The sequence below is a fragment of the Anas platyrhynchos genome, chromosome 14 (assembly GCF_047663525.1).
Source record: "Anas platyrhynchos isolate ZD024472 breed Pekin duck chromosome 14, IASCAAS_PekinDuck_T2T, whole genome shotgun sequence".
NCBI classification, from domain to species: domain Eukaryota; kingdom Metazoa; phylum Chordata; class Aves; order Anseriformes; family Anatidae; genus Anas; species Anas platyrhynchos.
In genome coordinates, this window is record NC_092600.1 from 9862672 (window position 1) to 9888728 (window position 26057).

Here is a 26057-nt window from a genome sequence, read left to right on the forward strand (position 1 = left end):
TTGGTTGCCTCGAGGGCGCGGGCTCCCATTGGTGGAGCGGGCGGGCGGCGAGGTTTGAAACCGCAGCAGCGGACACCGCGCGGCTCAGAGGAGGGTGGTGGGGCTGGAGCGGTGGGGGTCAGTGCTGCGGCTGCGGGGCCGGGCACGAGGCTGGGTCCTCCCGAGGCGGGCGCCGGCGGTAATAACGTGCGTGCGGAGAAGCCCCCTCGGTAGGGCCCGTGTGAGGAGAGCCGGCGGTGGTCCCCTCGGCACGTCCCCTCTCCGCAGCGGCCGCCATGGCGCAAGCCCTCGCCTCCCCCGGGCTCTTCTCCGACGACGAGGCCGCTCCCTCGCCCGTTCTCGAGTCCACCGCGGCGGGGTTCGGGGCCGACGTGCGCAAGGCGCTGCTGTCCGAGTTCTCCGCCATCTCGCCCAACCTCGAGGGCTCGCAGCAGGTGAGGCCGGAGCTCCCTTGGCACACACAGGGCCCTGTCCTAACGTGTGGGTGCAGGGTCTTGCAGTGCAGGGCCAGTGGGGACGCTGCAAAAGAGCCGGGGATGAAATATTGGCCTGTGGGGAGCCGCGTCTGTTATGAGCAGCGTGCCTGTGGGAGCTGTGGTTAGCGTGGGGCCTCCCCGTGAGGTGCTTATCTGTGGGGCTGGACTTGGTGTCAGGTCTTTGGGTTCTTTGTCTGATTCACTACATAAACAAAAGGGCAGTTGGTGCATGTGGAAACGTGTAAGAAGGCTTATCGTATGCTGTTGCTTCACTGGTGTCAAGATCAGCATCCATTAACTACTGATCAGTGCATCAGGGTAGCTGAGTGTCTTCCATGCAGCTGTGTACTGCCTCTCTGGCTAGCGTGCTTAATCTGTGCTGATTTTGCAGGCTGCCACTGAAGATGTTAATGGGAAATTAAAGGTGTATCTGAGAGTTCGACCTCTGAAATCTACAGAGCTGGAAAAAGGAGAAGACCAGGTGAGATGCTGAATGGAGCAGTCTCTGAGCTAGGTGCCTGCGTGCCTGCTGGGACACTTATCTTCCTTTGCACTCTATGCCATGGCATCTTGTGAGCCATTGAAATGATGGATTTTATTTGTTCTTTCAGGGTTGTGTCTGCATTGAGAATTCAGAGACTCTTCTTCTAAGAGCCCCCAAGGACTCCTTCACCATGCGGAGCACAGAACGCGGAGTGGGACAAGCAGCACATAGGTTCTCTTTCACTCAAGTAGGTAACTGGGACAGGCAATCTGTTTGGAAGATTTTTGAGCTTAAACCAGTAGTGCAGCTTGAAAAGTTGGCTTACATAATAATACTTCTGTGAACCATGCTCTCTTATACAGTTTACTTGTTTTTGTAGCTGTTCTCTTAATTTCCTTTTTTTAGTCTGATCCTGCCAACCCTTTCAGAAGCAAACGCCAAACTCTTATTTTGCTTATGAAGCTCTAAACATGCTAAAAGCTGTACTAATACTGCATATTACTACATTAAGCAAGTGAAAAGCATGTTTGTAGAGGGCTTGGACTGGAATTACTCGTGGGCTTTTTCATAATGTAGGGGACATGGAAGGGGAACTAAGGACTAACTTATTTCTTGAGCAATCACATGCATTCAAAAGGTAGGAAATACCTACATGAGGCCATTTTTCATGTGTTCTGTTTCAGATTTTTGGACCAGACGTGGGGCAGAAATTGTTCTTTGATGAGACAATGAAACAGGTGGTAAAGGATGTACTGGATGGGCAGAACTGGCTGGTTTACACCTATGGGATCACCAATTCAGGGAAGACTCACACCATTCAGGGTAGGGAGAGTGTGAGGTTACTAGCCTGTTGAGGTAGTTCTGTGCTTCTACATTCACACTGAATCCTCAGCTTGCTGCTGTTGTTGCTTCAGGTAGCATCAAAGATGGTGGGATTCTGCCTCGCTCCTTAGCAGTCATCTTCAATAGCGTGGGGGACCGGCTGTACCAAGCCATGGACCTGAAGCCTTCGCTCTCCAATGAGGTGATCTGGCTGGACAGCAGGCAGGTTCGGCAGGAAGAGACCAAGAAACAAACCATGCTGCGGGGAGGTCTGTGGGAGGTAAGCATGTCGCTTCTAGGAGGCTTAATAATTGTCGGGAAAGGATGGTGTCATACTACATGGTCATGTTCTTTGTTTCCTTGCAGGAGGAGCTGTTAACACCACTGAAAAGGAGTCACAGTGCTGAATCTCAGCTCCAGGCCACCACCAGTGGCAGCTTTGACAGTGGAGTTGCTGGCCTATCTTCATCTAGCCACCTTACCAGCCACTCAGACATCAGCCAGACAGAAGGTATGTACTACCTGCTGCTTGTTGGAGGATGGGGGAATAAAAGGCAATAGCTACTTGGATGCTGTGTTGTGGGGTAAGGGATAAAAGGTGCTGTAGTCCCTCAGGTTTTACCTTTGAAAGATCAGGATCTGTGGGCTGTGGAACTTCGTATGTATCTTATCAACATATGAAGAATTCACCACTAATTAATTATTAGATGTGAAATGAAAAATTACTTGACACCCACTTGATTCACGAGAAGTGGTTATGGAGCAGCTGACTGCCATGCTGTGGAGGTTGCTGGAAAGCACAGTGCCAAAGCGACATGTTGCACTGAGCACTGGTGCCAGATTGTCAAACAGAGAAACAGGAACTGCTAGCTGATGAGACACCAGAAGCAGGGAGTGATTGAGGTGACAAGCACTAAGACTCCATTTATCCCGGGAAGAGTTCTATGTGCAGTATCGTGTGCTTCCCGAGTTCAGACCAAGTACATAAATCCTTACAAAGGAAAATACTGTTAAAGGGAACCTTAGGCTGTATGACTGGACATTGACATTAATGTAGCCCTAAATGGGAGGATGCACATAGGATAGATGTCAGTCTGGGATTGTGTTCCTGCTGAAGAAAGACACCTCAGCCTTGACCTGAACCATTCAGGTTGAACCAGTGAAAGGCTGCAATCATTTCTTTTTTCTTCCCTCCTGCTCAGAACTGGGCCCTCGCTGGGCTGACTTAGATCGTGTTTCGCTCTCCACCACCATGGGAGATGTGCAGTTTTCCATCTGGGTCTCCTTCTTTGAGATTTACAATGAGTTAATCTACGACTTGTTAGAACCAACTCCACCTGGCCAGAACCGCAAGAGGCAGACACTGCGGCTCTGTGAAGACCAGACTGGCAACCCCTATGTGAAAGGTAGATTTGACTGGAAGATATTTAGAGTAGCCCACTATGTGGGCCCTGGTGGCATCAGGAAACTGCTGCAGTCTCTTAACTGCCTTGCTCAATGCATGCCTGCTTTTCCAGATCTAAACTGGATCAATGTCCGTGATGCTGATGAGGCCTGGAAGCTTCTGAAACTGGGTCGGAAAAACCAGAGTTTTGCTAGCACCCACATGAACCAGAACTCCAGTCGCAGGTCTGGGATGGGAAGTTTTTAACAGACAGGTCTGAGGAACTTAGAAATATTGCATTTCCTTTTTTAATATCTGAATTTTTCTTTACAGTCACAGTGTCTTCTCCATTCGGATTCTGCACTTGCAAGGAGGTGGCAGTGAAATTGTTCCCAAAATCAGCGAGTGAGTTTCTTGCTTGCTAGGATTTCTTTTTTTTCTTTAACTGTTATGGATCTGGGATATCAGAAGTATTTTAAAGAAGGTCTTGTTGGAAGCATTTGGGAGGAGCAAATGTTTCCGCTCCTAAGGCCTGCAGCTGATAGTGTGGAGGAATTTGTGAGGAGTGTTGCCAAGTGCAACTTGAGATTTCCCAGCCTCTTTGAAGGTAAACATGAGTAACCTTGCCCTTGTGGTGGGGCTGATCTGACTGCTGCTGCCTGTTCCTCAGATGTAGTTATATGGAAATGAATTGGATCAGTGCCTGGGAAAGTGGCTGTCGTGGGGACTGGCAGAGGATTTTTGAATGTGTCACAGCTAAGCCTGTATTAGTGTTATCTTGTTTAACCCTCATACTTGGGTGGGGGTAGGTCCTTCTGTCCAGGAATAGCTCAAATTTTCCCTAAAGGAGCCATCTCTGCCCTCCTGAGGGAGCTGGGAGGGTGAGCAGGGTAGGTGATTGCAAGGTGTCTGAATTGTAAATCTGGTGAGAACAGAACAAACCTAGCAGCTCAGGTGATACCATCTGTGTTTTCTTCAGGCTCTCCCTGTGTGACCTCGCGGGGTCAGAGCGCTGCAAAGACCAGAAAAGCGGGGACCGAATGAAGGAAGCGAACAACATTAATACTTCCCTCCATACCCTGGGGCGCTGCATTGCTGCCCTCCGTCAGAACCAGCAGTCCAAGTGAGCCTCTGGAATTTCACAGGGAGGGTGTGGGGAGGCTGTTTTAGCTTTCCCATGGGCTCACTCTTGTCTCTCCCCATAGATTGAAGCAGATTGTGGTTCCCTTCCGGGACAGCAAGCTAACCCGTGTGTTCCAGGGTTTTTTCACTGGACGTGGGCGCTCTTGCATGATTGTCAACATTAATCAGTGTGCATCTACATATGATGAAACCCTGTATGTAGCCAAGTTCTCAGCCATTGCCAGCCAGGTAAGTAAAACAAATGACCTTTGTGACATGCTCAGGATACCTCCTGCTTCTGTGGGAACGGGTCCCTTCCCATCACAAGGTGGGGAAGATGCTTGCACTTCTTCCCTGTGCTTTTCTAGTGGATCATTATCTCCACAGTCACTAAAGCTTCTGCTGTGTTGAAAAGTTTTACAAGTTGTAAAGAAGTACCATGTTAAAAGACTACATGACTTCTAGGATTTGTGGACTAGTAATGATATCCTTTTCCCTTTCAGCTTGTTCAGGCTCCTCCTACAAAGGTGGGACTGCCATCCATACAATCAATCATCAAAGAGCACAGCAGGAGAACCAGCCAGGGTCCGGAGGCAGTGGCAAAGGAAGAAGTGGAATCAGAGGACAGTGAGGATGAAGCAGATGTCTCCATGTATGAGAAGGAGGTGGGTTGTGATTTATTCATCAGCTTTTATAGATGCAGGAACATGACTTAACTTTGGTCTGGAAGGTGGGTCTGGAACTCAGCACTATAATTAATAACAGAACCTCAGAAGGATATGGGACCTTAAACACTAAATTGGGAATGCATGAGGAAGACATTGCACAGTTGTTCTACATCTGAAGTACATGCTTAATTTTGAAACACTTTGTCACCCGTGGAATAAGGACAGGAAGAGCTCAGGTGCAGACCCATAGTCTCTTCTCTGCAAGAGAAATTTTGAACAGAATTAGCAAAACAGATGGCTAATTGAAGAAAACTAAACTTTCTGGATAGTCAGGGCACCTGGAATAGCTGAAAGATTGGGGGGGATGGAAGACGCACACCTACAGAGACTTAAGTTGTCATGTGTCAAGGCAGCAAAAGCAGGTGCAGCCTTGGGCAGTGCCGTAGAGGAAGCTGCTAAGGAGATAGCTCAGTGTTGTTTAAAACATCTCATGGGAAATGAATTAACAGCAAACCTGGCAACTTTTTTTCCCAAGTGACTAAAAGCATTTGAAACCTAGATCACCCCAGCCTACAGGTATGGGACCAGCTAGTTTCTTCTAGGTCTTAGTTCTGTTGTGCAGTACGAGCAAGAGTGCTTTTTCTTCTTACAGGACTTGTTGCGTGTGGTAGAAGCTGCACGAGAACTGCTAGTGCAAGAGCGGCAGGAGAAGCTGCAACTAGAAATGCGTCTCCGGGAGGAGATCTGCAACGAGATGCTGGAGCACATAAAACAGAAGGAGCAGTGGTGCAGGTACAGCTTATGTGGATCAGCCTCCCTTTGTTCAGGGTGTGCTGCAGCACCAAGGACTGCCAGATCGAGATGCACATAGTTGCCCGTTCTCTTTGTAGCCAACATGTTGATGCCCAGAAGGAGCTGCTGGAGGAACTGTACGAGGATAAGCTGAATAACCTGAAGGAGTCGCTGACTGACTACTACCAGGAGGAGATCCAGGTTTGTTCACAGGAATGGAATGACATCAGGAAACTGGCAGTGGCTTGAGAGAGGACTTGAGTACTTGAGTCCAAGAAGGTGACTGTTATGCGGGCTGAGAGGAAGGATTTTGGTTTCTGTTGTGCCTATTACTTGATAACTTGATCCACAACTTTCATTTCTTACCAATTATGTAGTTCATTGGGTTTCAGATTTTTGGCCCTTAATCTGGAAGCTACTGTGTAATCATTTTTATTCCCTGATTTGTTCAACATAATACTTTCCCCCTTCACTCTTTTTGCTGTGGCTTGCTTTGCAATGTTCAGATAATTTCTGTGAATTTCTCTTAATTGTAGTTGTGATGATGAGTATGAGCCTGTCCCTATTTTTCATAGTGTGAGTGGCCTCTGGGACTTGCTGCAGACCTATCTGAAGATGCCAACTCTCCAAAATGTGCTAACAGGCTGGAAAAAGTGGTTTAGGCTCTCTGGAAAAATAGATTCAATATCTTCACTTAAAGGACATTAATTGCTGGGTTCAATGTGGGAAGTGAATTACTGAGAATGTTTCCTGGAAAAAAGACCCTGAAAAATTCAGGGAGCAAAAGCTGTATTAAGAAGATCTTGTTTAACCTTTCCTTAAATTTGCTTTAAGGAGCGTGATGAGAAGATTGAGGAGCTCCAAGCTGCTCTGCAGGCAGCAAAACAAAAATTGGAGAACTTGGATGCTACGCAAAAGGACTCAGAGCAGCAAGGCTTGCGTCGATCAAAGCGAGTGGCTGCCTCATGTGCTCTGCAACAGGAGCTGCTAGATACTAAAGCCAAACTGGAGCAATGTCAAATGGAGCTGAATACAGCAACAGCAGGTAAAGTGGTGATGCTGCACTTGCTCTGAATTATGCTCAAACAATCCTTACCAGAGGGTTAGAGATGCTTTTTCAGTAAGGTACATTGGATTCAGACATCTTATAACTACTGTTTGTAGTTGTAGAATATAGGAATACCTTGATGGATGGACAGGAAGGACCTCTCCATTTTTTTTACATGATGCACTTCAGGGCAGGATCATTTCCCTGCTCAAAATGTTGAGTCTCTCTGCTTAACTGAAAGGGAAAAGTCTGGAATGCTTGTGCATGTCTGCACAAACTGAAAGCTCTTCTCATCTTGCCTGTAGCAGCTTGTCTGAAGGGGAGTCTAGACTTAAGAAAAATCTAAAGCTTATGAATGAACTGTTGCTCACTATATCTTCTGTATTCCTAGAGCTGCGCAAGTACCAGAAATTACTGGAGCCACCTCCCTCTGCCAAACCCTTTACTGTGGATGTAGACAGGAAGCTGGAGGATGGACAGAAGGTAATTACATCTCTGTTACAGAAGGGAACTCTCGCAGGGCAAAGAGGTTGCCAATTGAAAACCATTTGGAGCTTCTGTCTCTAGGTTTTTAAGTGAATGGTTGATAGCAAGGGGTCTGTGAAAACAAACCTTTACCATAGATGTAGAAGGTGTTTGTGTTTGTGATCCCAGTGCACAGATGAATCACCTTTGATATTGCATGTCTGGATTACCCTCAGAGTGGCTCTGTTTCTAGAATGATGTTAAAGCTAACTGTTATTTTTTTCCTTCCTGTAGAACGTGAGACTGCTGCGTTCGGAATTACAAAAACTTGGGGAGTCTCTTCAGTCTGCAGAGAGGGCATGCTGCCACAGCACAAGTGCTGGGAAACTTCGAGAAACCCTCTGTACATGTGATGACATTCTGGCTAGACAGGTAATGTTCTGTTTTGTTGCAGGTGCAAGGGGGCTTAATTTATGCACTTTGACATAATCAGCAGATAAATCTAAGTTCTTGTAGCTGAAAATATAAATGAGTTGTCCTCTAGCCACATACTGCCTATTGTATTAGGGGAGCTATACTGCTAACTTTCCAGTGGCTGAGTCAGGCAGCATATTTAACACTCTAAAGGAGACCCAAACTGTTCCTGTTCAGTCACTTGTCTGTGTGCACCAGGTCTGCATCAGTAGGAGAATTCAGTTCTCATTCCTTTATCTACTGCACTCCATCATAGTTGCTATGGCAACATGTTTGCAGCAGGATGGATTTCTTTCTTAGCCTTACTGTTTCTATTTTGTTATTGTACTGCTATACTAGTGACAGAAAAAGCCTTTATGTATGGCCACACTGGTTAGTGAACTTCAGCAAAGGCAGTTTATCCTCTTCAGTTCATAGTAACTAAGCAGTTAGGCTTGTCACATTTCTAAATATATAAATATAAGTATCTTTCCTCTTGCAGGACCAAACACTGGCAGAACTGCAGAACAACATGATGCTGGTAAAATTGGATCTGCGGAAGAAAGCAGCTTGTATTGCTGAGCAGTACCACACTGTGCAGAAGCTCCAGGCTCCTCCAATGTCTACCTTAAAGAAAAGGTTCTGTGCCAACAGGGAAAATCTACAACCTAACCAACCTCCTGGTAAAAAGCCCTTCCTGCACAACCTCCTGACACGTTCAGCTACCCGTCCTGTTGCTGCCAGAGGATGGCAACTTCGTTCAGTTGCTCTATGACTTTTCAGAAAGAGATCCCTGCCCCATTGTTACTGGAACAGGTGGCAAATCCAATGTAATAGTATTCTCCTTTATGTGCTTGTTTATTATTGTAGCTGCTTGAGAGCTTATGTAAACATTTTTTGGATATGTATGGTTAAACTTTTAATCAATACCAAAGTGGACAAAATGACCTTTTGTAATTTAAACACTACAACAAGGAAAGTTTTTAAAATGTAAAATAATGCAGATGATCAAATTTGTTTAACAAAAGGATCAGTTAAAAGTGAATTTTCCTTTTCAACTATGTTGGCACACAATTCAAAAATAAGTTCACAAGGTCCTCCTTGACAGGTATTCTCCCCTCCTTGAATTATAGTCCTTTATTAAAGTATACACGTTCTAGTTCAGGGCAGTTCTCTTGGATCTTGGCTTGCAATTCTGGTTCCAAGCGTGTTACAGACATAGAACTGAGCAAAAGAAACAGTAAGATGGTTATATATAACAAGCACTTGCATCTAAAATAAGATAGATGATGCATCTGTTTTAAAATTCCTGGATTGTGAAAAAGTTTTCAGATTTTTTGAACTTTTTATGAGAAACCACTTCACAGAACAGGGGCAAATGAACCTGCAGGTAAAAGGCAATAGAGATATTCTATCAAGAAACGAATTTCCTACTATCATGAGGGTAGGAATCTTCTTAGTTGCTTAAGGTTGTTGCTGGCAATAGAAACTTCCTTTCCTAAAGATGTTTTTTCTTAAATATAATGTATTTACCTATTTAACTTACTACCTTTCAGTTCAATAAAATGTTTATTTTTATAAAAGCCATCTCATAGTCAAGTGAATTCAGCTGCCAGGTCATGTAAATAGCTGCAATTTCCTAAGCACAGTTTGAGATCTAATCTTCCTGTAAAACTGAGAGCCCTGGTTAGATTCAAGAACTGTACCACAGTACTGTGTTACTGTGACAGTTCTATGCTAGTTGACAATCTAGTGAACCGAGTCATCTCCAGGTAGCCTTGTGATGCTTTTTTTTTTTTAACCATAGTTTTTTGCTATGCCAGGCAAGGAAACAGATGATATGTGCTTTTTGCTACTCAGTTAAATCAGATGAGAATTAAGTGGTTTTTTTTTTTTTTTGGAAGTCAAAAACTACAAATGTTCACTATTTTAACCAATTCAGCTCCAGCTGGTATCTTTTAAGCTAAATTTAGCAGCTTGTCAACTTACTGTAGTAATTGTGACAACCACTAATAGTGAGAGGGGGACAGGTTAGTTGAATTTAAGACCGTGTTTATAGTACATCCTGCAATTTGAGTAAATTTCAGTTGAAGGTAACTCATCCAGGTTTCATTCTGAAATATTTTCTCAGAGACTTTTGAGTACTGAGCTCTTTTTGTATTGAAGAAGAATTCTTTCTGGAGAAATATTAATCAAATTGCAAATAAGCACATATAGTCAAGTGCTGTTCTCTATAACCAGGGAAGTTTCCAGCTTGAAATGCTACGGTTAAACTACTCACCCAATCCTCTCTTGCTCTGTATCCCTACTTCACTGCATCTCTGAAGCTGCTAGCAGTTTGTAAATGAGTTAGCCCAATTCAACTATGTATTACTGATGAGTAACATAACTATTACTTTTATGAATATTCTCATTTTTATCACATTTGTTATATGGGAATTGAGACTGTATGCTCTGGAAAGCAATGACAATTTGTTTGTGTCTCTTTGCAGTATCTTGCATGCATCTGGGAGTGTAACATTAAAGAAAAAATAACCTAAGAGGAATACGTACCTTTTTTGAGGAAACAGCGCACAACACAGGGGTGTTGCAAACACAAGACTAGAGAAAACAAAAATAGGTTTACTATATTTAGAGTGCTAAAAGAAAATTTGTAACTCTTTAGGCAAAAAAAAAAAGTGTGGACAGTGAGCTAAAGTTCCATTAAATATTATGTACCCTATTTCTCACTGCATTACATCTTATGAAATCATTTAGCTACAATCTAGTACTTAAATGCATCAATACCAGCCTTAAAATGTGTGTAAAACTCATTTGTCCTTTCAGTGCTTTGTACTGGTGTACATAGCAACATAAAATGCTAGACAACAGCAAACGAAACCTTCCATTAACCAGACATTTTAAGGATTCAAATGACAAGATTAGATTCCAATTATTGTTTATGAAGATGGCAGGCAAAGCATCTTTTCTAATCAAGCTACTACATGCCTTTTCTTGTCACCCCCTTTTTTCCCCCCTGCCCCTTTTTTTCTTGGCAGCTTCTTCATTACTAACTGCTTGCTTTTTTTAAATGGTATTATCAGTTACAGATGTGGAAATGAAGCAACTGCTGTAGTCTTATTCTCAGCTCACTGGAGGAATATATCGTTTGTTCAGCTTGTCTTTACTGCCTTATAATACATAGCTTTTTTTTTTTTTAACAAAGTGAAAATATTGCTACTATTTCCCAAAAACCTGCAGTTACACCTTAAAATAGCAGAGACAACCAGAAGAAATCACTCACCAGAATCCAACTAATCCAACTTGAATGGGAGCACTCATCCATGGAAATCTCTGTTTAAAATAAAAGGTACACAGTGAGTATGAGCATCTTTTCTTCTTCCCACCTTCTTGGAAACCTCTTTCTTGAATTGTAGGGACAGGTTGCACTTGAAGGACTTTTACATGATGATAGTAACACAATTACCAGCATTCCTTAAGCCTGAGCTCTGGTGTGAGAGCCTGATCCCAGCCCTTTGTAAGCAATAAGAAAATTCCCAGTGATACACGTGTTATTCAGAGTGTCACTTAAACTGCTTTTAAAGGTGGTTGGCTTTATTTATGAACTGGTCCTGATCTGAGTACATGGGAAATTTCTTTTTGAGTCATGTAAGCCTGCACTAGCTAGCAGCACAGTCGGTCTGTAGTGGTGCTGCTGGTGCAATGTGCTGCCATGCCTCTTGAGGGCACAGTGAATTTGGGCTTGGTATTCCTTTGCAGAGCCCGGTCTGGCTACAGCTCTCTTAGGTAACATCAAATGATTTTAACACAGGAGATTTGTGCACCACAGCAACTGCCAACCAAAAAAAAGGAAGGTGCCAATGGAAAAAAAAAAAGTCTACTCCTCTTAACCCTTCCTCCTGTCCTATGATTTGCTGTGATGTGTAGGAATTTGCCCCTTTACCACACAGTCTAATACACTCCAGTTCTGCAAGAGAACACCTCAACACCTTTTGTTAAAGGAAAAATGTGGAAGAAGGGGGGAGGCTATTCAGAGAAAGCAAGCCACAATGCAGATTTTTTTTACTACATTCCTTAACATTGAACACATGCCAAGAAACATAGTTTTCCTGTAGGTCTCTAAATGATTGAGGAATCCCCTCCCCTAACCCATGTTAGATTTGTAGTTGAAATTACTAATGAAATAAAACCAGACCTACTCAAATAACTCTGCTGTACTGGGCTTTTTTGTTACAATAAAAACAGTGCCTTCGGTAAGTAGGACGTATAACTGCTATGATAACAAGAAACTGATTTTTAAACAAAACAGATGAGTAAAAATGTGTTATAGTGGATGATGTTCTCAACAAACATGATGTTTTTTCTGCAAGAGGCATTAGTTTTCAAGATATGGAAGTCAGAGGGAAAACTGGTGAAGGTGAACAAAAAGCCAAGCAGTACTTGAGATGTGAAATAGAAAAAAGACATTTAGAAAGCACAGTAGGAGAAAGATGGTGCTGAGTAAGTAAGGCCGCAGCAGTGTAAGAGGCATGGTAAACAGTCATGTATTAAAATTTCTCCAGAGCCTGAGAGAAGAACTGATGTAGAAGATTGTTCTTTTTTTTTCTCCCTTGAGTCAATCTGTAATCCAGAAATGAGTGCAGGAAGAGCTGTGCAATTCAGCAGTAACCTGTAACAACAGATAATAAATGGAAAAAGACAAGCAAGCAAGAAGGATAAAGACTGAATTCAGCTGTGCTCCGCTGTTCTGGCATTCCACTAACCATACCTTCAATTGATAATCATTTGGGATAAATTTACTCAAAAGGCTTTAGATTTTATATATTGAGGGAGTTCTAATGGTAAGAGACTGACTGACAGGAAGTCAAACTCGGTACTCTGAATGGCTGCAGACTACTAGGAGAATTAAGGGAGAGGGGTGATAAATATTGCAGTATGAGATACGTAACAGAAGAGCCCCAAATATCTTGTTACAGCTAAACAGACTTGAAGAGTATCATGATAGTAAATGCTGGTTTTTAGCTTTCAACTAAGTTGGTCATTAATCTGATAGGTGTCTAGTGTAGACAATATAAATAACATCTATTTCCTTTGGTGGAACAATTTCGCCAAGGTGCCCGATCTGATTTATAGCCTTTATTTTTCAAGAATTGTACCAGACTGCACTAATTAATAGAGATAGTAAAGTAAAATCACTGACCGTAGAAGGTCAATAGATGCCCAGGGATCAATTTAAAAACAGTAAAGCAAGTCCCAAACAGAGGCTACACATCCTTCCAAAGAGATAAAACAGAGAAGTACAAGAGGACAGAAGAATTTAGTCTGTTAAAGATCTATCATTTAACTACAGAAGAAGGCAGTTTCAAATTAGGATTTCACTTCCAGATGACTTTGTGGCATCTTTAGCAGTTAGTACAAACAGAAAATGGAGAAATGATAATTAAACCAACAAAACCCATATGGGGAATCATATTTCTTTTCCCTAACTGCTTCCTTTTACTGTTAGATCCCCAATTCTATCAGTTTTCTCAGTCTAGCTATGTCTGTTTTCAAGAAAATGAATTAATGAAAGGATGGCTAAATTAGGAATGCATAGAATAATCTAAGGCATAAGGCATTCAAGAAAGATGCCTTTCTGGTTTTGTAGCAGCTTTGAATACATATTTTAGTTGCACACTAGGAGAACCCGAAGTAGCTTGTTTTAAGGACTTTAAAGGAAGTTTCTGGAATCAAGCTGAATGTTAACGCAGGATGCAGAACACAAGAGAAACAGTAGCTGAAGATACAAGAGCGGTAATATAAATCAAACACTTCAGTTTCAACTGGAATTTTCAAGAGTTTCTGTGGAAGAAGTGAAGTGTTGCCTTAGGAGAAATATTATCTGCGACTAAAACCCCATGCCTCAGGGCACAGTCGTTTATGGATCCTTCATCTGCAGCAAATAAATTTGGTTCTGCACACAGCTAGTCAAGTGCTTGTCAGTAGGGAAAAATAATATAGCCAGTATACATCATCAAGAATCACTAGACTGCTTAACTGCATAAAAGGCAGCCAAGCCAGTGCTGAAACCTATGGCAAACACACACACACACACATTTGTATATAAAAATAATTTTCAGAGCTTTCTGAGGAAGTAATAAGATTCTTTTTGAACCAGCAAGTATGTGGTCGTGTTCTAAAACCATTTTTGAATCATTTTCTAGTAATAACTTTTGGGAACAGTGTAATTTATACTAACGCTATAATCAAAATGTCCTCATGCAAAACACTTTCAGAATATGGGATGAATAGAACTATATGATCTCTATCTTATTTGAAGTGTCAGAGGATGATAGCTTGCTATCCCTGAGACGAGCATTCCAGAAGTATTTGTTTCTTTCTATCTTACTGCAGAACATCATTCTATTTTTTTTCTTCATTATTTAAAAAACATTTAACTGTTTTCTGGCCTTGCATATTGCTTAGTATGCTTTGGCAAGCTTACCAGAATTTTTTTTAAAGAGTGGTGATGACGTGCAAAGCAGACTAAAGAAATGAGTTAGTAAAGCATTCTGTGGATGGTGCTGGAGAACTGCAGAGGGGATGGTGCGACTGAAACCTCAAAAGAACATGCAGAAGCTGCTTGTTAGAAATGCAGCTCATTCCTTAATGGTTTTAATACTAATCTCTACCAAGTGTTACAACTGACTACCTGCAGAGCAGTGTTTCACCTCTGCTCAGTCTTTGAGGCTGAGGGGGAGGAACAGGTGAGCATAAACGGTCATGATGGTACCAAAGACCACTGAGTAGTCACTGAAGAAATCGCTCATTTTTGCTGATCTGAAAAATTCACAACACCTTTATATTGATTATACTGCACAAAAACAATAGATCTGTCTGCAAACCCTGAGAATTTTCACAGTTTCTTCACAAATGCCATGTATTTGCCAGTTGAATTCACTGCATTTTTGACATTTCTCTCATGTTGAAAACATGTAAAATCATCTTTGTTCTCAAATAACATTTTTTTTTTTGAAAACAAAGGCTAATGTTCTGAGCATTACATTCTCAAGAACGAAACAGCTGCTTAAAATTATTCAAACAGGGCATGTGTCAAAAGCCATCAGCAAGTAAGTCAAATCAGTACAGGGCTCTTTAAATTGCAAGCAAGTAGTATATTTGGATGCACTGCAGTTTCACTTTTTTTGAGAGACAAAAGCAGCAGGGACAGACTTTTACTCTAAAACTCATCCACCATGTTTCCTGTTTTAAAATTCTGAATAATAGTGTTTCCTGTTAATGGGGGGCAAGGGTAATCAAGCTACGCACAAGTGTAAAGAACAGAAACAATAGGAAATGAAATATTTTAGCAACTTATATCCTAGAAAAAGAAATAGAAATAGGCAACTTCCCATGCTTCATCTTGGAAAAAAAAAAAGCATTATACAAAGTTTTGCTGTTTTTTGCATAAGCTACATTCTAAGTCTTGATAAAAGGAAGGTTTCTTTACTAGGAGAAACTGCATTTTAAGGATGATTACTAGAGTAACAAAAGAGTTCACAATATTTTAATTTTACAGAATGATAAAAAGAACCAAGCTATCTCTGTCTATGAAAGCCATAAAGAAAGCAACAGCTGTAAAGCATACTCTACAACGATGTCCTCCAGGACTGGTTGGGAAGAAAATATCAAGACTCAAAGTATTTTAAATGCACGAAAATGTTAACTCAGTATGCAAAGTACGTATACATAGAATATCGAAGACTAACCTTCAAAAATGCTCTCTTTTCCAATGTGTTCATTATAAAGGGAGGAATTGCTGCAAATTAAGATTAAAAAATAAACAAATGTCAACCTTGGAGAAAAAGGCACTTTGTTTTAATTTTCTGTTTAGATGAACCAATACGGTAACTCAGTTTTCACAACTGTTTGTAATTAACTGAGCTTTCATTTCACATATCCAGATAATGGATTGCTATCTAGAAAGGCAGACTATGCCAGTAAGTAGAACTTCTAATTTTGCACAAACTAAACCTGAGTTCAGTAACTTGGCACAGGTCAAAGCATCTACTTTTCAATAAACTACTTCCAGTCAAGCAGAATTTGCTACCATTCCTTTGCTATCTGTATCATGTCTGCAAATGCATCCTAGTAACTGATCCATTGCACTTCAGTGTAACATACCGTGAATGTTTGTACAGTAAGAAATGTAGTTTAAAATTTAACAAATATAAATACTGCATGCATAATTGTAAGATAATTTGATTTTGAGAAAATCACTTATATAGTATTTCAGGTGTCACTCACATTAGGAAATCATACTAATTTTTCTGTAAGTGCTGTATTTGACTGAAGTTACTCTTACCCATGCCAGGAGCAGCCATAAGAATCCTTGATATAACCACCTGAGTAATTGCCTGCTGAGCTGCTTTTGTTGATTCACCCAGTCTGTTTCCATTCTCATCTGTGATGGGGATTCCAAACTTCAGTTCCCTGTTGAATAAGAAGGAAAAACGTAATGGAGACTGACATACTTGTATCCACTTTTTTGTCATAATATCTCTCCTTTTTAAATTTGTCAAATATAACAATTATATTCTTTATTTTTATTTTCCATCTTTGGCATAAATATTTCAAAAGACAGAGAAAGATCTGGGGGAAAATATGCTAAGAAGTGAACAACTGAGTATTTATAACATCAATCTGACACTTGAACCTGGTCATATGTATTCCAAGATCAATTACTTCTGTAGTACACAGAAGGGAGAAGTTTCTTTAAAAAAATTCAGAAGAGTAAAGTTTTCTGGATTGCTCTCAGAGTTGTCTGTCTTTTTCCACAGACAACACGGGGAATACAGGAAGATTAGTTTAACTAAACTAAAAAATTAAGGCTTTGTGAAAATCCTTCTCTGGGTTTACATTTTAACTAACAAGTGCATATTTGAAAGTATACAAGTATGCACAAAGCTAACTACATTTCTATAACTGTATTAATCTCTGCCTTTTGCTTACGCACAAGATTAGGTGTTAAACTTGCATACTGGGGAGAACCTTTTGGAGAGTGAGAAGCAGACAGAAGGGCATATAGACTGAGGACTGCCTTAGTTTTTCTCCCCATCTTCTATAAGAAGTAAAATACCATGCACTGAACTTTGCTATGAATATAAACTTCAAAGATTCCCTTTTTTGATCATAACTTCGTGTTTATAAGAGGATGCTTTTAATTTGTTTTTCCTTATTTCTACTCTTAGTCCTGGTCAAATTAGAATATATATGTAAAACTGCTGCTGAGAAAGTGCATATTTTTGTAATCTCAGATAATTAAATAGAATTCCAAAGCCTGACTTCTATGACTAACTTCTGTATGTGGGATTTGAAGCACCATTTTTAAGATGATTATATTTTTCCAAAGTGCAGTTTGTATCTAAAGGGCCCATGTGATCGTGTCTTGAAGGACAGGTACTTGGTTTCTGAGATCTAAGACTGAAGAACTAAATGGATATTTATCTGAAGAGAATGAGGATGTTCTATTTTATACGTGTCACAATCAATCAATCAAAACAAGATCATGCATGAGGTCTTTGCAAGGTTCAGAAACAGGTTAAAGATACATAATGTTCTTTATTTAGTACCTTGCTGATCTAAAATCTCAATAACATCCTTTCTTCTAGAATGAGTGATCTTCATTCTTTTCCCTACCTTTGTCTCATTAGTGGAATATTAATGCAGTTAGCAGCAGCAACAGCAGCAAAAGGAACAAACCGTCCTATAAGAGGTGAGACATGCTGTGAAAAGGACAGAGGGAAAAGAAAAAAAAAGAAAAATTATTACATAATCATTTTTTCAAAAGGTCATATTCAGATGCTTTATGTGTTCATGATAGACCAGATTAATTTCCTTTAAATTAAAATTCAGCAAAACATCACTGGTGGGACGAAGGAGAAAAAAAGAAACGAGACCTAAGTTATAACTACTTCTGCCAGGTGAGTGCTGTCAGGAGACTGGCAAAAATTATCTTAATTTAATAGCATCACTGCAGACAAGTGTCAGCTTCTGAGCACGCCTATCAGCCCAACGGGAACACTAAATAGACCTTAACTTCACTGCCTCCACTGGCAAGATTACAGCCAGCAGCATTTGTAATAGGTTCTTCACATCTACAGGCACTCACTGTGCAAAGCTATTCAAAGTCTATGTCTTGTATAATTGGAATTGCATTGGTTGTCGATGCTGTACCACTCCTAGTATATTACAGCAGAAACAGAGAGGTATAAAATAGATTTATTTATTTTTGGTAAAAAATCTTCCTTCTTGAACATGCTGTGCATTTCTTAAAAGAATTTGAGTTTTCTGCATTTAAGAGAAGCACCTCTTCACATGTTCTTCAGCCAGCCTAGAGCAGGCTTTCATGTTTGCAGAAGGGATACTGTACCTCAAAAACACAAACATACAGTTCATGGTTTAACAGTTCCACATCATTGTAATTACACATCCACTCCAATTAACTTTCAATACTACCTTGTCACGTTAAAAAGAAACTGGAAAAAATGCACTTATATTTGATACACTTTGTGTTGTGAAAACAGCAAGTATAGGACATTAAAAAAAATATATAAAAGCATCTATCTGGGGGAAAAATAAGATTGGGATCTAAAGAAGGCAATTCAACTCCATAATGGGAGCTGTGCACAACATGACATACGCACAGGAGGAGAAATGAGACATTTCACAGAACACCAAAAATCTCATTAAGAATGGAAAAAAAAGCATCGACAATACCTTTGTTAGTGCGTTGAGTCCTAAAGCTGTTGCAACAGCACCTGTGGTAGCAGAAACATAGGCTGTTCCCAGCTGGCTAAAACAAAAATAAAGATGTTTGCACACGGACAACAATTACATTTATTACATTTTCAAAAATGACTGCCTTTTACACATGCAGTTAGCCCCCTCCACCTATGAAATTTAAAAAGTAGACCTTTCTGTGACACTGCAGTAAGAAAAGGATGGAACAGTCAAATGGGACAATAAATTAACCACTTTTCTTTCACCATCGGTAGTAACAACATGCAGGCAACATTTTAACTTTGAATCAGGTTCTACTGATTCTGCAGTGCTATCTGTTCAGCATTCTCTCTTGCATCTGAATGCACATTTTCAAGAATTTAGTTCTGTGTTTAATTTCCTAATTGCTTAAACTGATAAAATCAGTTTAGATTTCTAAGGTCATGTCTGCAAGAGCAATTGAAACCAACTGTACAAAAAAAACCATACATGTAGCAATGCTGTAAACACCCAAATCCTACTCAATATGCCCTAAGCCACACTTTATATAATTCCTAGCTCAGAGGTGTCTGTACATCCTTTAATCCACTGCTTCCTACCAGACATCTACAAGAAAGCCAGTCTCAAAACCAGGAAGCTAAGCACTGCAATTCCACAGTCTCCCACTCATGATTTCTGGCTCTCTGCACCTATTTAATCTCTCTCTTTGCCTTCAATTAAAGTACTGTGCAGACCTATACCAGGAAAGGTCCTCTTTGCAAGTAAGCACAGAGTATGGTGTGCGCTACATTGCAGGACACAGAGAGGAAGGTGACACAGAAAGACACAACTCATCAACTTAGAAATACCTTAGTATAACACCAAAGTGAGACCATTTTCAACTGGGTGACTGATCAATGCAACACAGACTGCTCTTAAACCCTGTGCTGTTGGTAAACTGCTTATGACTGAGGCACTTATTTTTTAAGGGCAGAAACAGAGGTCTCACCCCCATCATCCTCAGGCTTCTTGTCTATGTGTATCAGAATGATAATAAACACTGATAAACTTAACTATCATCTCAAACTGTAAAGACCAACCTTGTTCCAGTACATCAGAGAGCAACTTATAAACATATCGGAAGTATCTGGTTCAGTGTCTGACCTGACAGTAATTGGGGCATCACCACTCCTGTTTGTGTAGTTTACTATAGCATTGAAGGACTGGTTAATCCACTGCCAGAAAACCACCGCTGGTGTTGTTCTTGAAAAGAGAAACAATTATTAGCATTTTTGAAAACATAGATGAATCAACAGCACAGAAAAATGATGGCAAATCAAGAAAAGCCTGTGCAAGCAGCAATCATGCAGTTTCTTGTTCATCTGAATAAAACAATTCAGTCAATGAGATACTGTCTTAATAATGAAACTACAAGCTACTCCTAGGAATAGATTTTAGAAGCATTAAAAATAAATAGAAAGGTTCACTTGGGACAATGGTTTGTAGTAATAACAAAACCATTACAGCAAACTTCTCTATAAAAAAGAAAACATAGAAAAAAATGAAAGTCTGTTAAGAACCAGAACACTTTTCCAGTGTTATAATTCCTTTACAGTTGACTTGTTCTCATTAGAAGCTCCATAAGTGAATGAGAATTGGGTTTTAAGAGATAGGGTTTATCTTCTCAGTTTTCAAAAAGCTAGTATGATCTCATCGTTTCATATATCTCCAAGACACTAAAACATAGATACATAGAGAACCAAAGATGACATTCCAAAACGACAAACAATTTTCATGCAAATATCTGTATGTTTAAGGAGTACAAGCACAGCACAGAAATTAATCTGGTTCAGTACAGCATTAATGGTGGGTGAATATGACCAAGCACAAAAATCTCCAAGGGGTTCTCATAAAGGGTGCTACTGCCAGTATGATGTCTTAAGACTTAAAAGTGCTAACTTGTGAATGTGTGTGAGGGGGCAGCAAAACAAACGAACAAACATATTCTTCATAAGTCTCAGAGTCCCCATTTGACAAGCTAATGTGGCAGTGACAATAAAGAAATGTGGTTCTCATTGAAGGGCTAAAACAGACATTAAGAGCACAAAAAAAAAGCAGTAGTTGTATGGATTATTCTGTAACAAGCAGGAAAGCAAGGAGGAGATGCTAGAGTAAGAAGGTGTGTGTCTATCATGAGGCTTTGATTCTGAAATTGGAAGATAAGCTATTTCATAAGACTGCAAAAAAAGAAAAATAAAGGAAATTTGAAATTGTTTTCTTACTCCCTCTAGTTTCTGGTATCTGAATGAGAAACCAAAGTAACAGCAGTAAACTAGCTGGATTTTCTCCATCACTACTTCTGTTCTTCCTCTGTTCTTCTTACGCATGAGCAACTCTCTTTCCTGACTCATCTGTTCCTGTTTCCTTGCTACTGTGGTGGTAGAGGATGTTAGGCCCGCTGCAAAGGTCAGGCATGACTCATGTTGCTTTACTGTGTGCCTAAAAGTCCTCATAGGTATAATGAGGAATTTGCTTCTCCCAGTGACCAGCAGTAACCAGAACACAGCAGCACACAGTAAGAAAGAGCCTGAACCACATCATCTAACACTTCTACAAATCCTCTGCTACGGGTTTGGTCCTAATAAACCAACATCTTCCAGGCTAAAACAACCTAGTTTTGAATCTGAGTGACTATGTGAATAATGTAAAAAAAAAAAAAAAAGTATAGAGCTGCTGTAATTATTATTATATTATGTCTAAGTATTGTAGATGATAATAGAACACGCATAAAAGAATAACCACTTAACAGAAAGCAGTGCTCATGAATGGGCAATTAGACTGATTGTTTTATTCATTATCTTGGCTGTTTTTTAAAAATACAGCAGAGCGCTTTCCAAAATGACTGCCTTTCTGGAATGGGTGAGTCAAGAATTTGTAAAATCTCAGCTTCAAACATACAATTATTATTTCCTCTGAAATTTCCATTAATTCTTGCTAACAAAGCATTGTTTCACAAAAATATTTCTAACACAAAGTCTATGAACAGAAGTCCACTGACTTTGGGGGACTTCACTGTATCAGCAATTCAAGAACTGTAAGGAAATAGAAGGATCAAACAGGAGCTGGAGAACTTGATTAATGATGGACAGAAGCATAGTTAGTACTTACTTGGCAGACAGTATGTCCTACATGCCAAATCTCTAAGCTTAGAGATTCCCAGGTATCTCCTCCTCTTTGTCCTTCACACAACTCTCCTACAAGGATGGGGTTTTGGAACATTCAACTTTCCCAGTTTGGAGAGGAAAAAGAGGGATATTTGGTGAAGGAGTAGAAGGGGCCAAGGGCTTATCTCACAGCTACTTCTAGAGGAAACCACTAATCAGTGTGGGTGTGAGGGAAAGCAGAGAGAGAAGAGAAAAAGAAGCAAAATTTTACATTTTCAAGTATTTATTACACATCTTCTAAAATAAAACTGATTTTTACTTATCTAATTTGTAGGCAAATGGTTATGTGTAATGCTGCCATTACTTACCTATAAAAGGTCATCATACAACCTGTGATAGTCATGTTCATGGGTACCTGAGCTGACATCCGGCCAATCAAGACCATCTTTTCACCAGTGTCTGGATGAAAGGCTGAATCATAGATATATTTTGCTCTCCACAATTCATTTTCAGTCAAGCCAGGTGCCACAATACCTTGTCTGGGGACAAATTAAAAAAACAGAACAATAGCAAAAAGTTACAAAAAAAAAGTTACTGTTACAAAATGCTGCAACTTCCAGTGACAAATGTAGCATCACAGGATTTGGGGATGTTCATACTAAGTTCATCTACCCCCATAGCTAGCTTGTAGGTTTTCAGCTTTTAAATGAATTGCAGAAATAAAAAGAATCAAAACTTCTAGCAGCGGTTACGTTGGCTGAGTTAATATATCCAGCATCAAACTTCTATTTACTCAAACCATATTAGGATATTAGTGCTAAAATCTCTGAAGTCATTAGTTTGAAACTTTGAAAATTTACCCAGATTTAATAAACTACATGCCCCACCAATATAACACATAAGAGGCAGTTTTAAACACTGTTGTCATATTAACCATTTTAATATTTAGACACTTCTATATTTTCAAATACTTAATAGAGTTTCTCAGATGACATAATTTCCCCATTCATTAGCAAATTTGATAGTGTTTCAAGCCCTGAAATAAGAAGACAGGGCAATGCAGTGTCTTAAGTATTTCCTTTACAATATGTAACCGTATGCTTATCACTGTCATGATTTCTATGGGCCAGCATTAAAAATGACTAGCTGCCATACCTGTAATCATGAACAATTTGTCTTGCATTTTCCAGCTGGGCATCAGATAACAAAATGTTCCGGGGGTCTGTTACAGTAAAGAAGTGACTGGCTCGTCCAACGAAAGTGCTTTGATCCCATCGGGGCTCCTTGATATTAATATTTAATGGTATATCTGCAGACATCTTTGAAAACTCTGTGATGAAAACAGGAAAAATTGCAATTATGAATTATCCTTACTTCATAACGCATCTATGATCTGTGAGACTCTAGAATGAGAAATGGTTCTTCTTACAGCAAATGAAGAGACGCACATCTTGCAGAACTGAGTTTACAAGGGTATGTATATACAGAAAGCACACGGTGTCAGATATGATCATAATTTTAATGAGGTTGCTATTCATGTAAGTAAAAAACTTAAAGAAAACCTTAAAGAACTTAAACATCTACAAAAACACTTCTGTGCCTGTTTCCCCAAGACATTTATGCGTTGCATGTTTTACCGTAAGAGTATGATTGTCTGAGGGCGAGGATGCAAAGTATTGTACTAAGAAGAAGCTGTACTAAATAACATGATACTAAACAGAAATTTGGGTTATTTGAATGATGAATTAGTGTTAGATGAAAATGTTGTCTTAAAGGGTCAGAGAAATTAAATGCTTCAAGAGATCCCTGAAGAACTGTTACAAAGTGCAGAAGCAGAAGAAATATTTTACAAAATCCAGCTAACATCTCTGGCATTGCAAAATAAAACAAAGTTAAGATCACAAACCGCGACAATTTCTTTTAGTAAACGTTGTTTCTCTAAATCCATGTTTTAACAAAACAAAGATTATATAATGCAACAATTTACCACATTATAAACGCATGACCAATCCTCCTAATGATATGTCAAAGATGGTAAAAACTACTATGAAGGGCACCGCTAACACACTTCTGCATTTATTGGATTTAGAGGCCAGAAAATTAAAATTTGGTTTAGTATGACTAAAATTACTTTATGGAAGTAGTGGAGGAAGGGCGGTCTCTGCAAAATACAAGTTATATGAGCTTGAACTTTCTTCAAAGAAATTTCTGCAACATATTCAATAGCCAGGTTAAAAAAAATCCTCCAAATAATGTTTGTAATTCAAACGGCTGAATTAAATTGGATCTGTAACAACACAGATGTTGTCACATTGCATTTTATCTGTTTTAGTAGGAAAAAGATCATCATTCTGAGGACAACTGACATACGTAAGCTGCCACTGCAGTGTTTTCATCTTAACTCAGATTTTTGCTGGGATGTTCTTTACCTCCTGCTGTCAAACATTAGGAACACTGCGAAGCTGTCTGAGCCATTTTTGTCAATAATGAAACTTGTATGATGGAGAAGTGAAAAAAGAAATCACCAACAGAAAGTAACTATGGATACAGACTGTCTTCATCATGAAAAAATGCGAAAAAAAGGAGTGACAGTCATGAAACCTGAAGAAGCAAATGTCCATCCCTCGAATGTAATTATTATCTCTCTCTTCTACTGCAAGTGGAAAAACCTGGAAGTCATTGGAAAAGTAAATTCAACAGAAATAAAGCCCTACAGCTCTTTGTCTATCAAAACCAGACCTAAATTATCACTGTTAAGGGACAGGGAGGAAAAGGAGACTAACACATATTAAAATGACACTATGCAGCAATATTTCTAGCAAAAAAATAAGAAAATAACAGTCTGTTCTTGAAAGAGGGCAAAAACAGATCACAAGACCACAGCCATAGAAAAAAGGAGATCATTCAGCTTTGTAACATCCTCATAGGAACCAGGAAATCCACTTTGTAAGCAGACAAGGACCGAGTAAAAATTATTCTGCGTTGAACCCTGTATCAATCAGAAGGGCTTTTACGAGTGTGAAGTATCCAGGGAGAAGTATCCGATCTTCCCTCCTTTTGCCCACGTTTTTATGCTTATGTAATAGCACAAGCACGAGCCTCATTTAGGACTTTGGTGGTTACTATCATTGAGATTTAATTACAGTGAAAACCTAGTTAGTGGTCACCTACTGCTTTATGGTTCACCATAGGTATATTACAGGGAGAAGTTGGTTTCCCAACACATCAGCTGCCAGAAAGAACTGCCAATGACATTCAGATTGCTCAAACCCTTCCCAACATTACACATGCTCATGAAGTCAATAAAAGCCGTGTATGCATAAGCACAATTTCACCAAACACCAGACACCATTGTAAAGCTGTAAAGATAAGGCAGCAAGAATGCAGAATAATTGCATTATAAATGAAGATAAGCAATGTTCAAAGCGGAATTAGCCAGCATGTTCTACTCAGCATCGGCAAGTATTCAAGGCAATGTCCCACACACGTTTAATTAAAAAAGCAAAGTAACCTATTGCTCATATACCAAAATTTTAGAACCTGGGATAGATTAAATAAACAATAACGAAGGGCTGTCCTTCTGCACGGTCACAATCACAGCATGGCTAACAGCTGAATGATGAAGTGTTATAACTTTGCCAGTATCACTAAATAATTTCTTAAAAAATATTAGAAAATCCTAATTTGGTGCTATTAAATAAAAAATGTCCTTCCTTTCTTACATTTACTGCTAATTACTCAACGTTTCCTTGTCTAATTCATCAAATTGAAAAAATGAACCAAAACATTTAGGGTATTTATGTATTATTTGTATGCTTAGCTTGTATTGCCTACAATATAAGAGTAAAAAGAAATTAAAATTATTTTCCCTGTTAAGCTCATTATTGGCTGGCAGCTTTTATTAGCACCTTTACTATGCACAGAGACAGGATTTCCCTACAGCGATGGCACAGATCATGGAAATGAGGATTCGGGACAGGTTTGGAGAGCAGAGTTCTCATGCAGAACATCTGAATGGGAGATGCTGCTCAGGTTTCTTTTCCCTCTCTTATTACTCTGCCATCACAGATGCCTTCCCACAAAGAGTGCTGTGCAAAAGAATAGACCATCTTCTAATCTAAAATGGTGATACCTGGTTTTGCAAAGCAGTACCCTAGGAAAGCAGGGTGAACTCATTAACTCAAAAACTCTTTTCTACTAAAAAAAATAATAATCTGCACATTGGGGCTGGGAAGTCGTTCTATGAATATTTCCTGATTGGTTTAGTAATTATGGGAAAGTCTAAGTTTCAATATTTTTGTAATTTAATTATCAGTTTCATTAGGAAAGATTAAAAACTACTTAGGATAACTTATGTTAATCTGTTTAAAGCTGTCTAATGAACACTTAAGAAAGCAGTCCATAAATAGAAGCTCTTTGCTTTCTTTTCACTCTGATCT

At 39.7% G+C, this 26057-nt stretch overlaps 2 protein-coding genes across 3 annotated transcripts in view; one reads left to right on the forward strand and one right to left on the reverse strand.

Annotated features, from left to right (window-relative positions):
• The first annotated feature begins 46 nt into the window (after window positions 1-46).
• Window positions 47-10254, forward strand: KIF20A (kinesin family member 20A). Its single transcript, XM_038186234.2, has 18 exons — window positions 47-434; window positions 868-957; window positions 1088-1207; window positions 1644-1782; window positions 1875-2062; window positions 2149-2293; window positions 2985-3188; window positions 3300-3411; window positions 3500-3571; window positions 4146-4289; window positions 4372-4537; window positions 4792-4953; window positions 5609-5748; window positions 5847-5949; window positions 6583-6793; window positions 7188-7279; window positions 7556-7693; window positions 8217-10254. Exons 1-18 carry the CDS (start codon window positions 276-278, stop codon window positions 8487-8489), a joined length of 2658 nt encoding a protein of 885 aa, XP_038042162.2. The 5' UTR covers window positions 47-275; the 3' UTR covers window positions 8490-10254.
• SFXN1 (sideroflexin 1) overlaps window positions 8621-26057 on the reverse strand; it is a 43479-nt gene continuing 26042 nt past the window's right edge. For both annotated transcript variants that reach the window (XM_038186239.2, XM_038186238.2), the window contains exons 2-11: window positions 22774-22948; window positions 21987-22157; window positions 19619-19717; window positions 18473-18548; window positions 17393-17478; window positions 16059-16186; window positions 15463-15512; window positions 10998-11047; window positions 10268-10315; window positions 8621-8938 (exon numbers count right to left, since the gene is read on the reverse strand). In XM_038186239.2, coding sequence (XP_038042167.1) covers window positions 8842-8938; window positions 10268-10315; window positions 10998-11047; window positions 15463-15512; window positions 16059-16186; window positions 17393-17478; window positions 18473-18548; window positions 19619-19717; window positions 21987-22157; window positions 22774-22937 — 969 coding nt within the window. In that variant the 5' untranslated portion in view covers window positions 22938-22948 and the 3' untranslated portion in view covers window positions 8621-8841. The remainder of the gene's footprint in view (window positions 8939-10267; window positions 10316-10997; window positions 11048-15462; window positions 15513-16058; window positions 16187-17392; window positions 17479-18472; window positions 18549-19618; window positions 19718-21986; window positions 22158-22773; window positions 22949-26057) is intronic.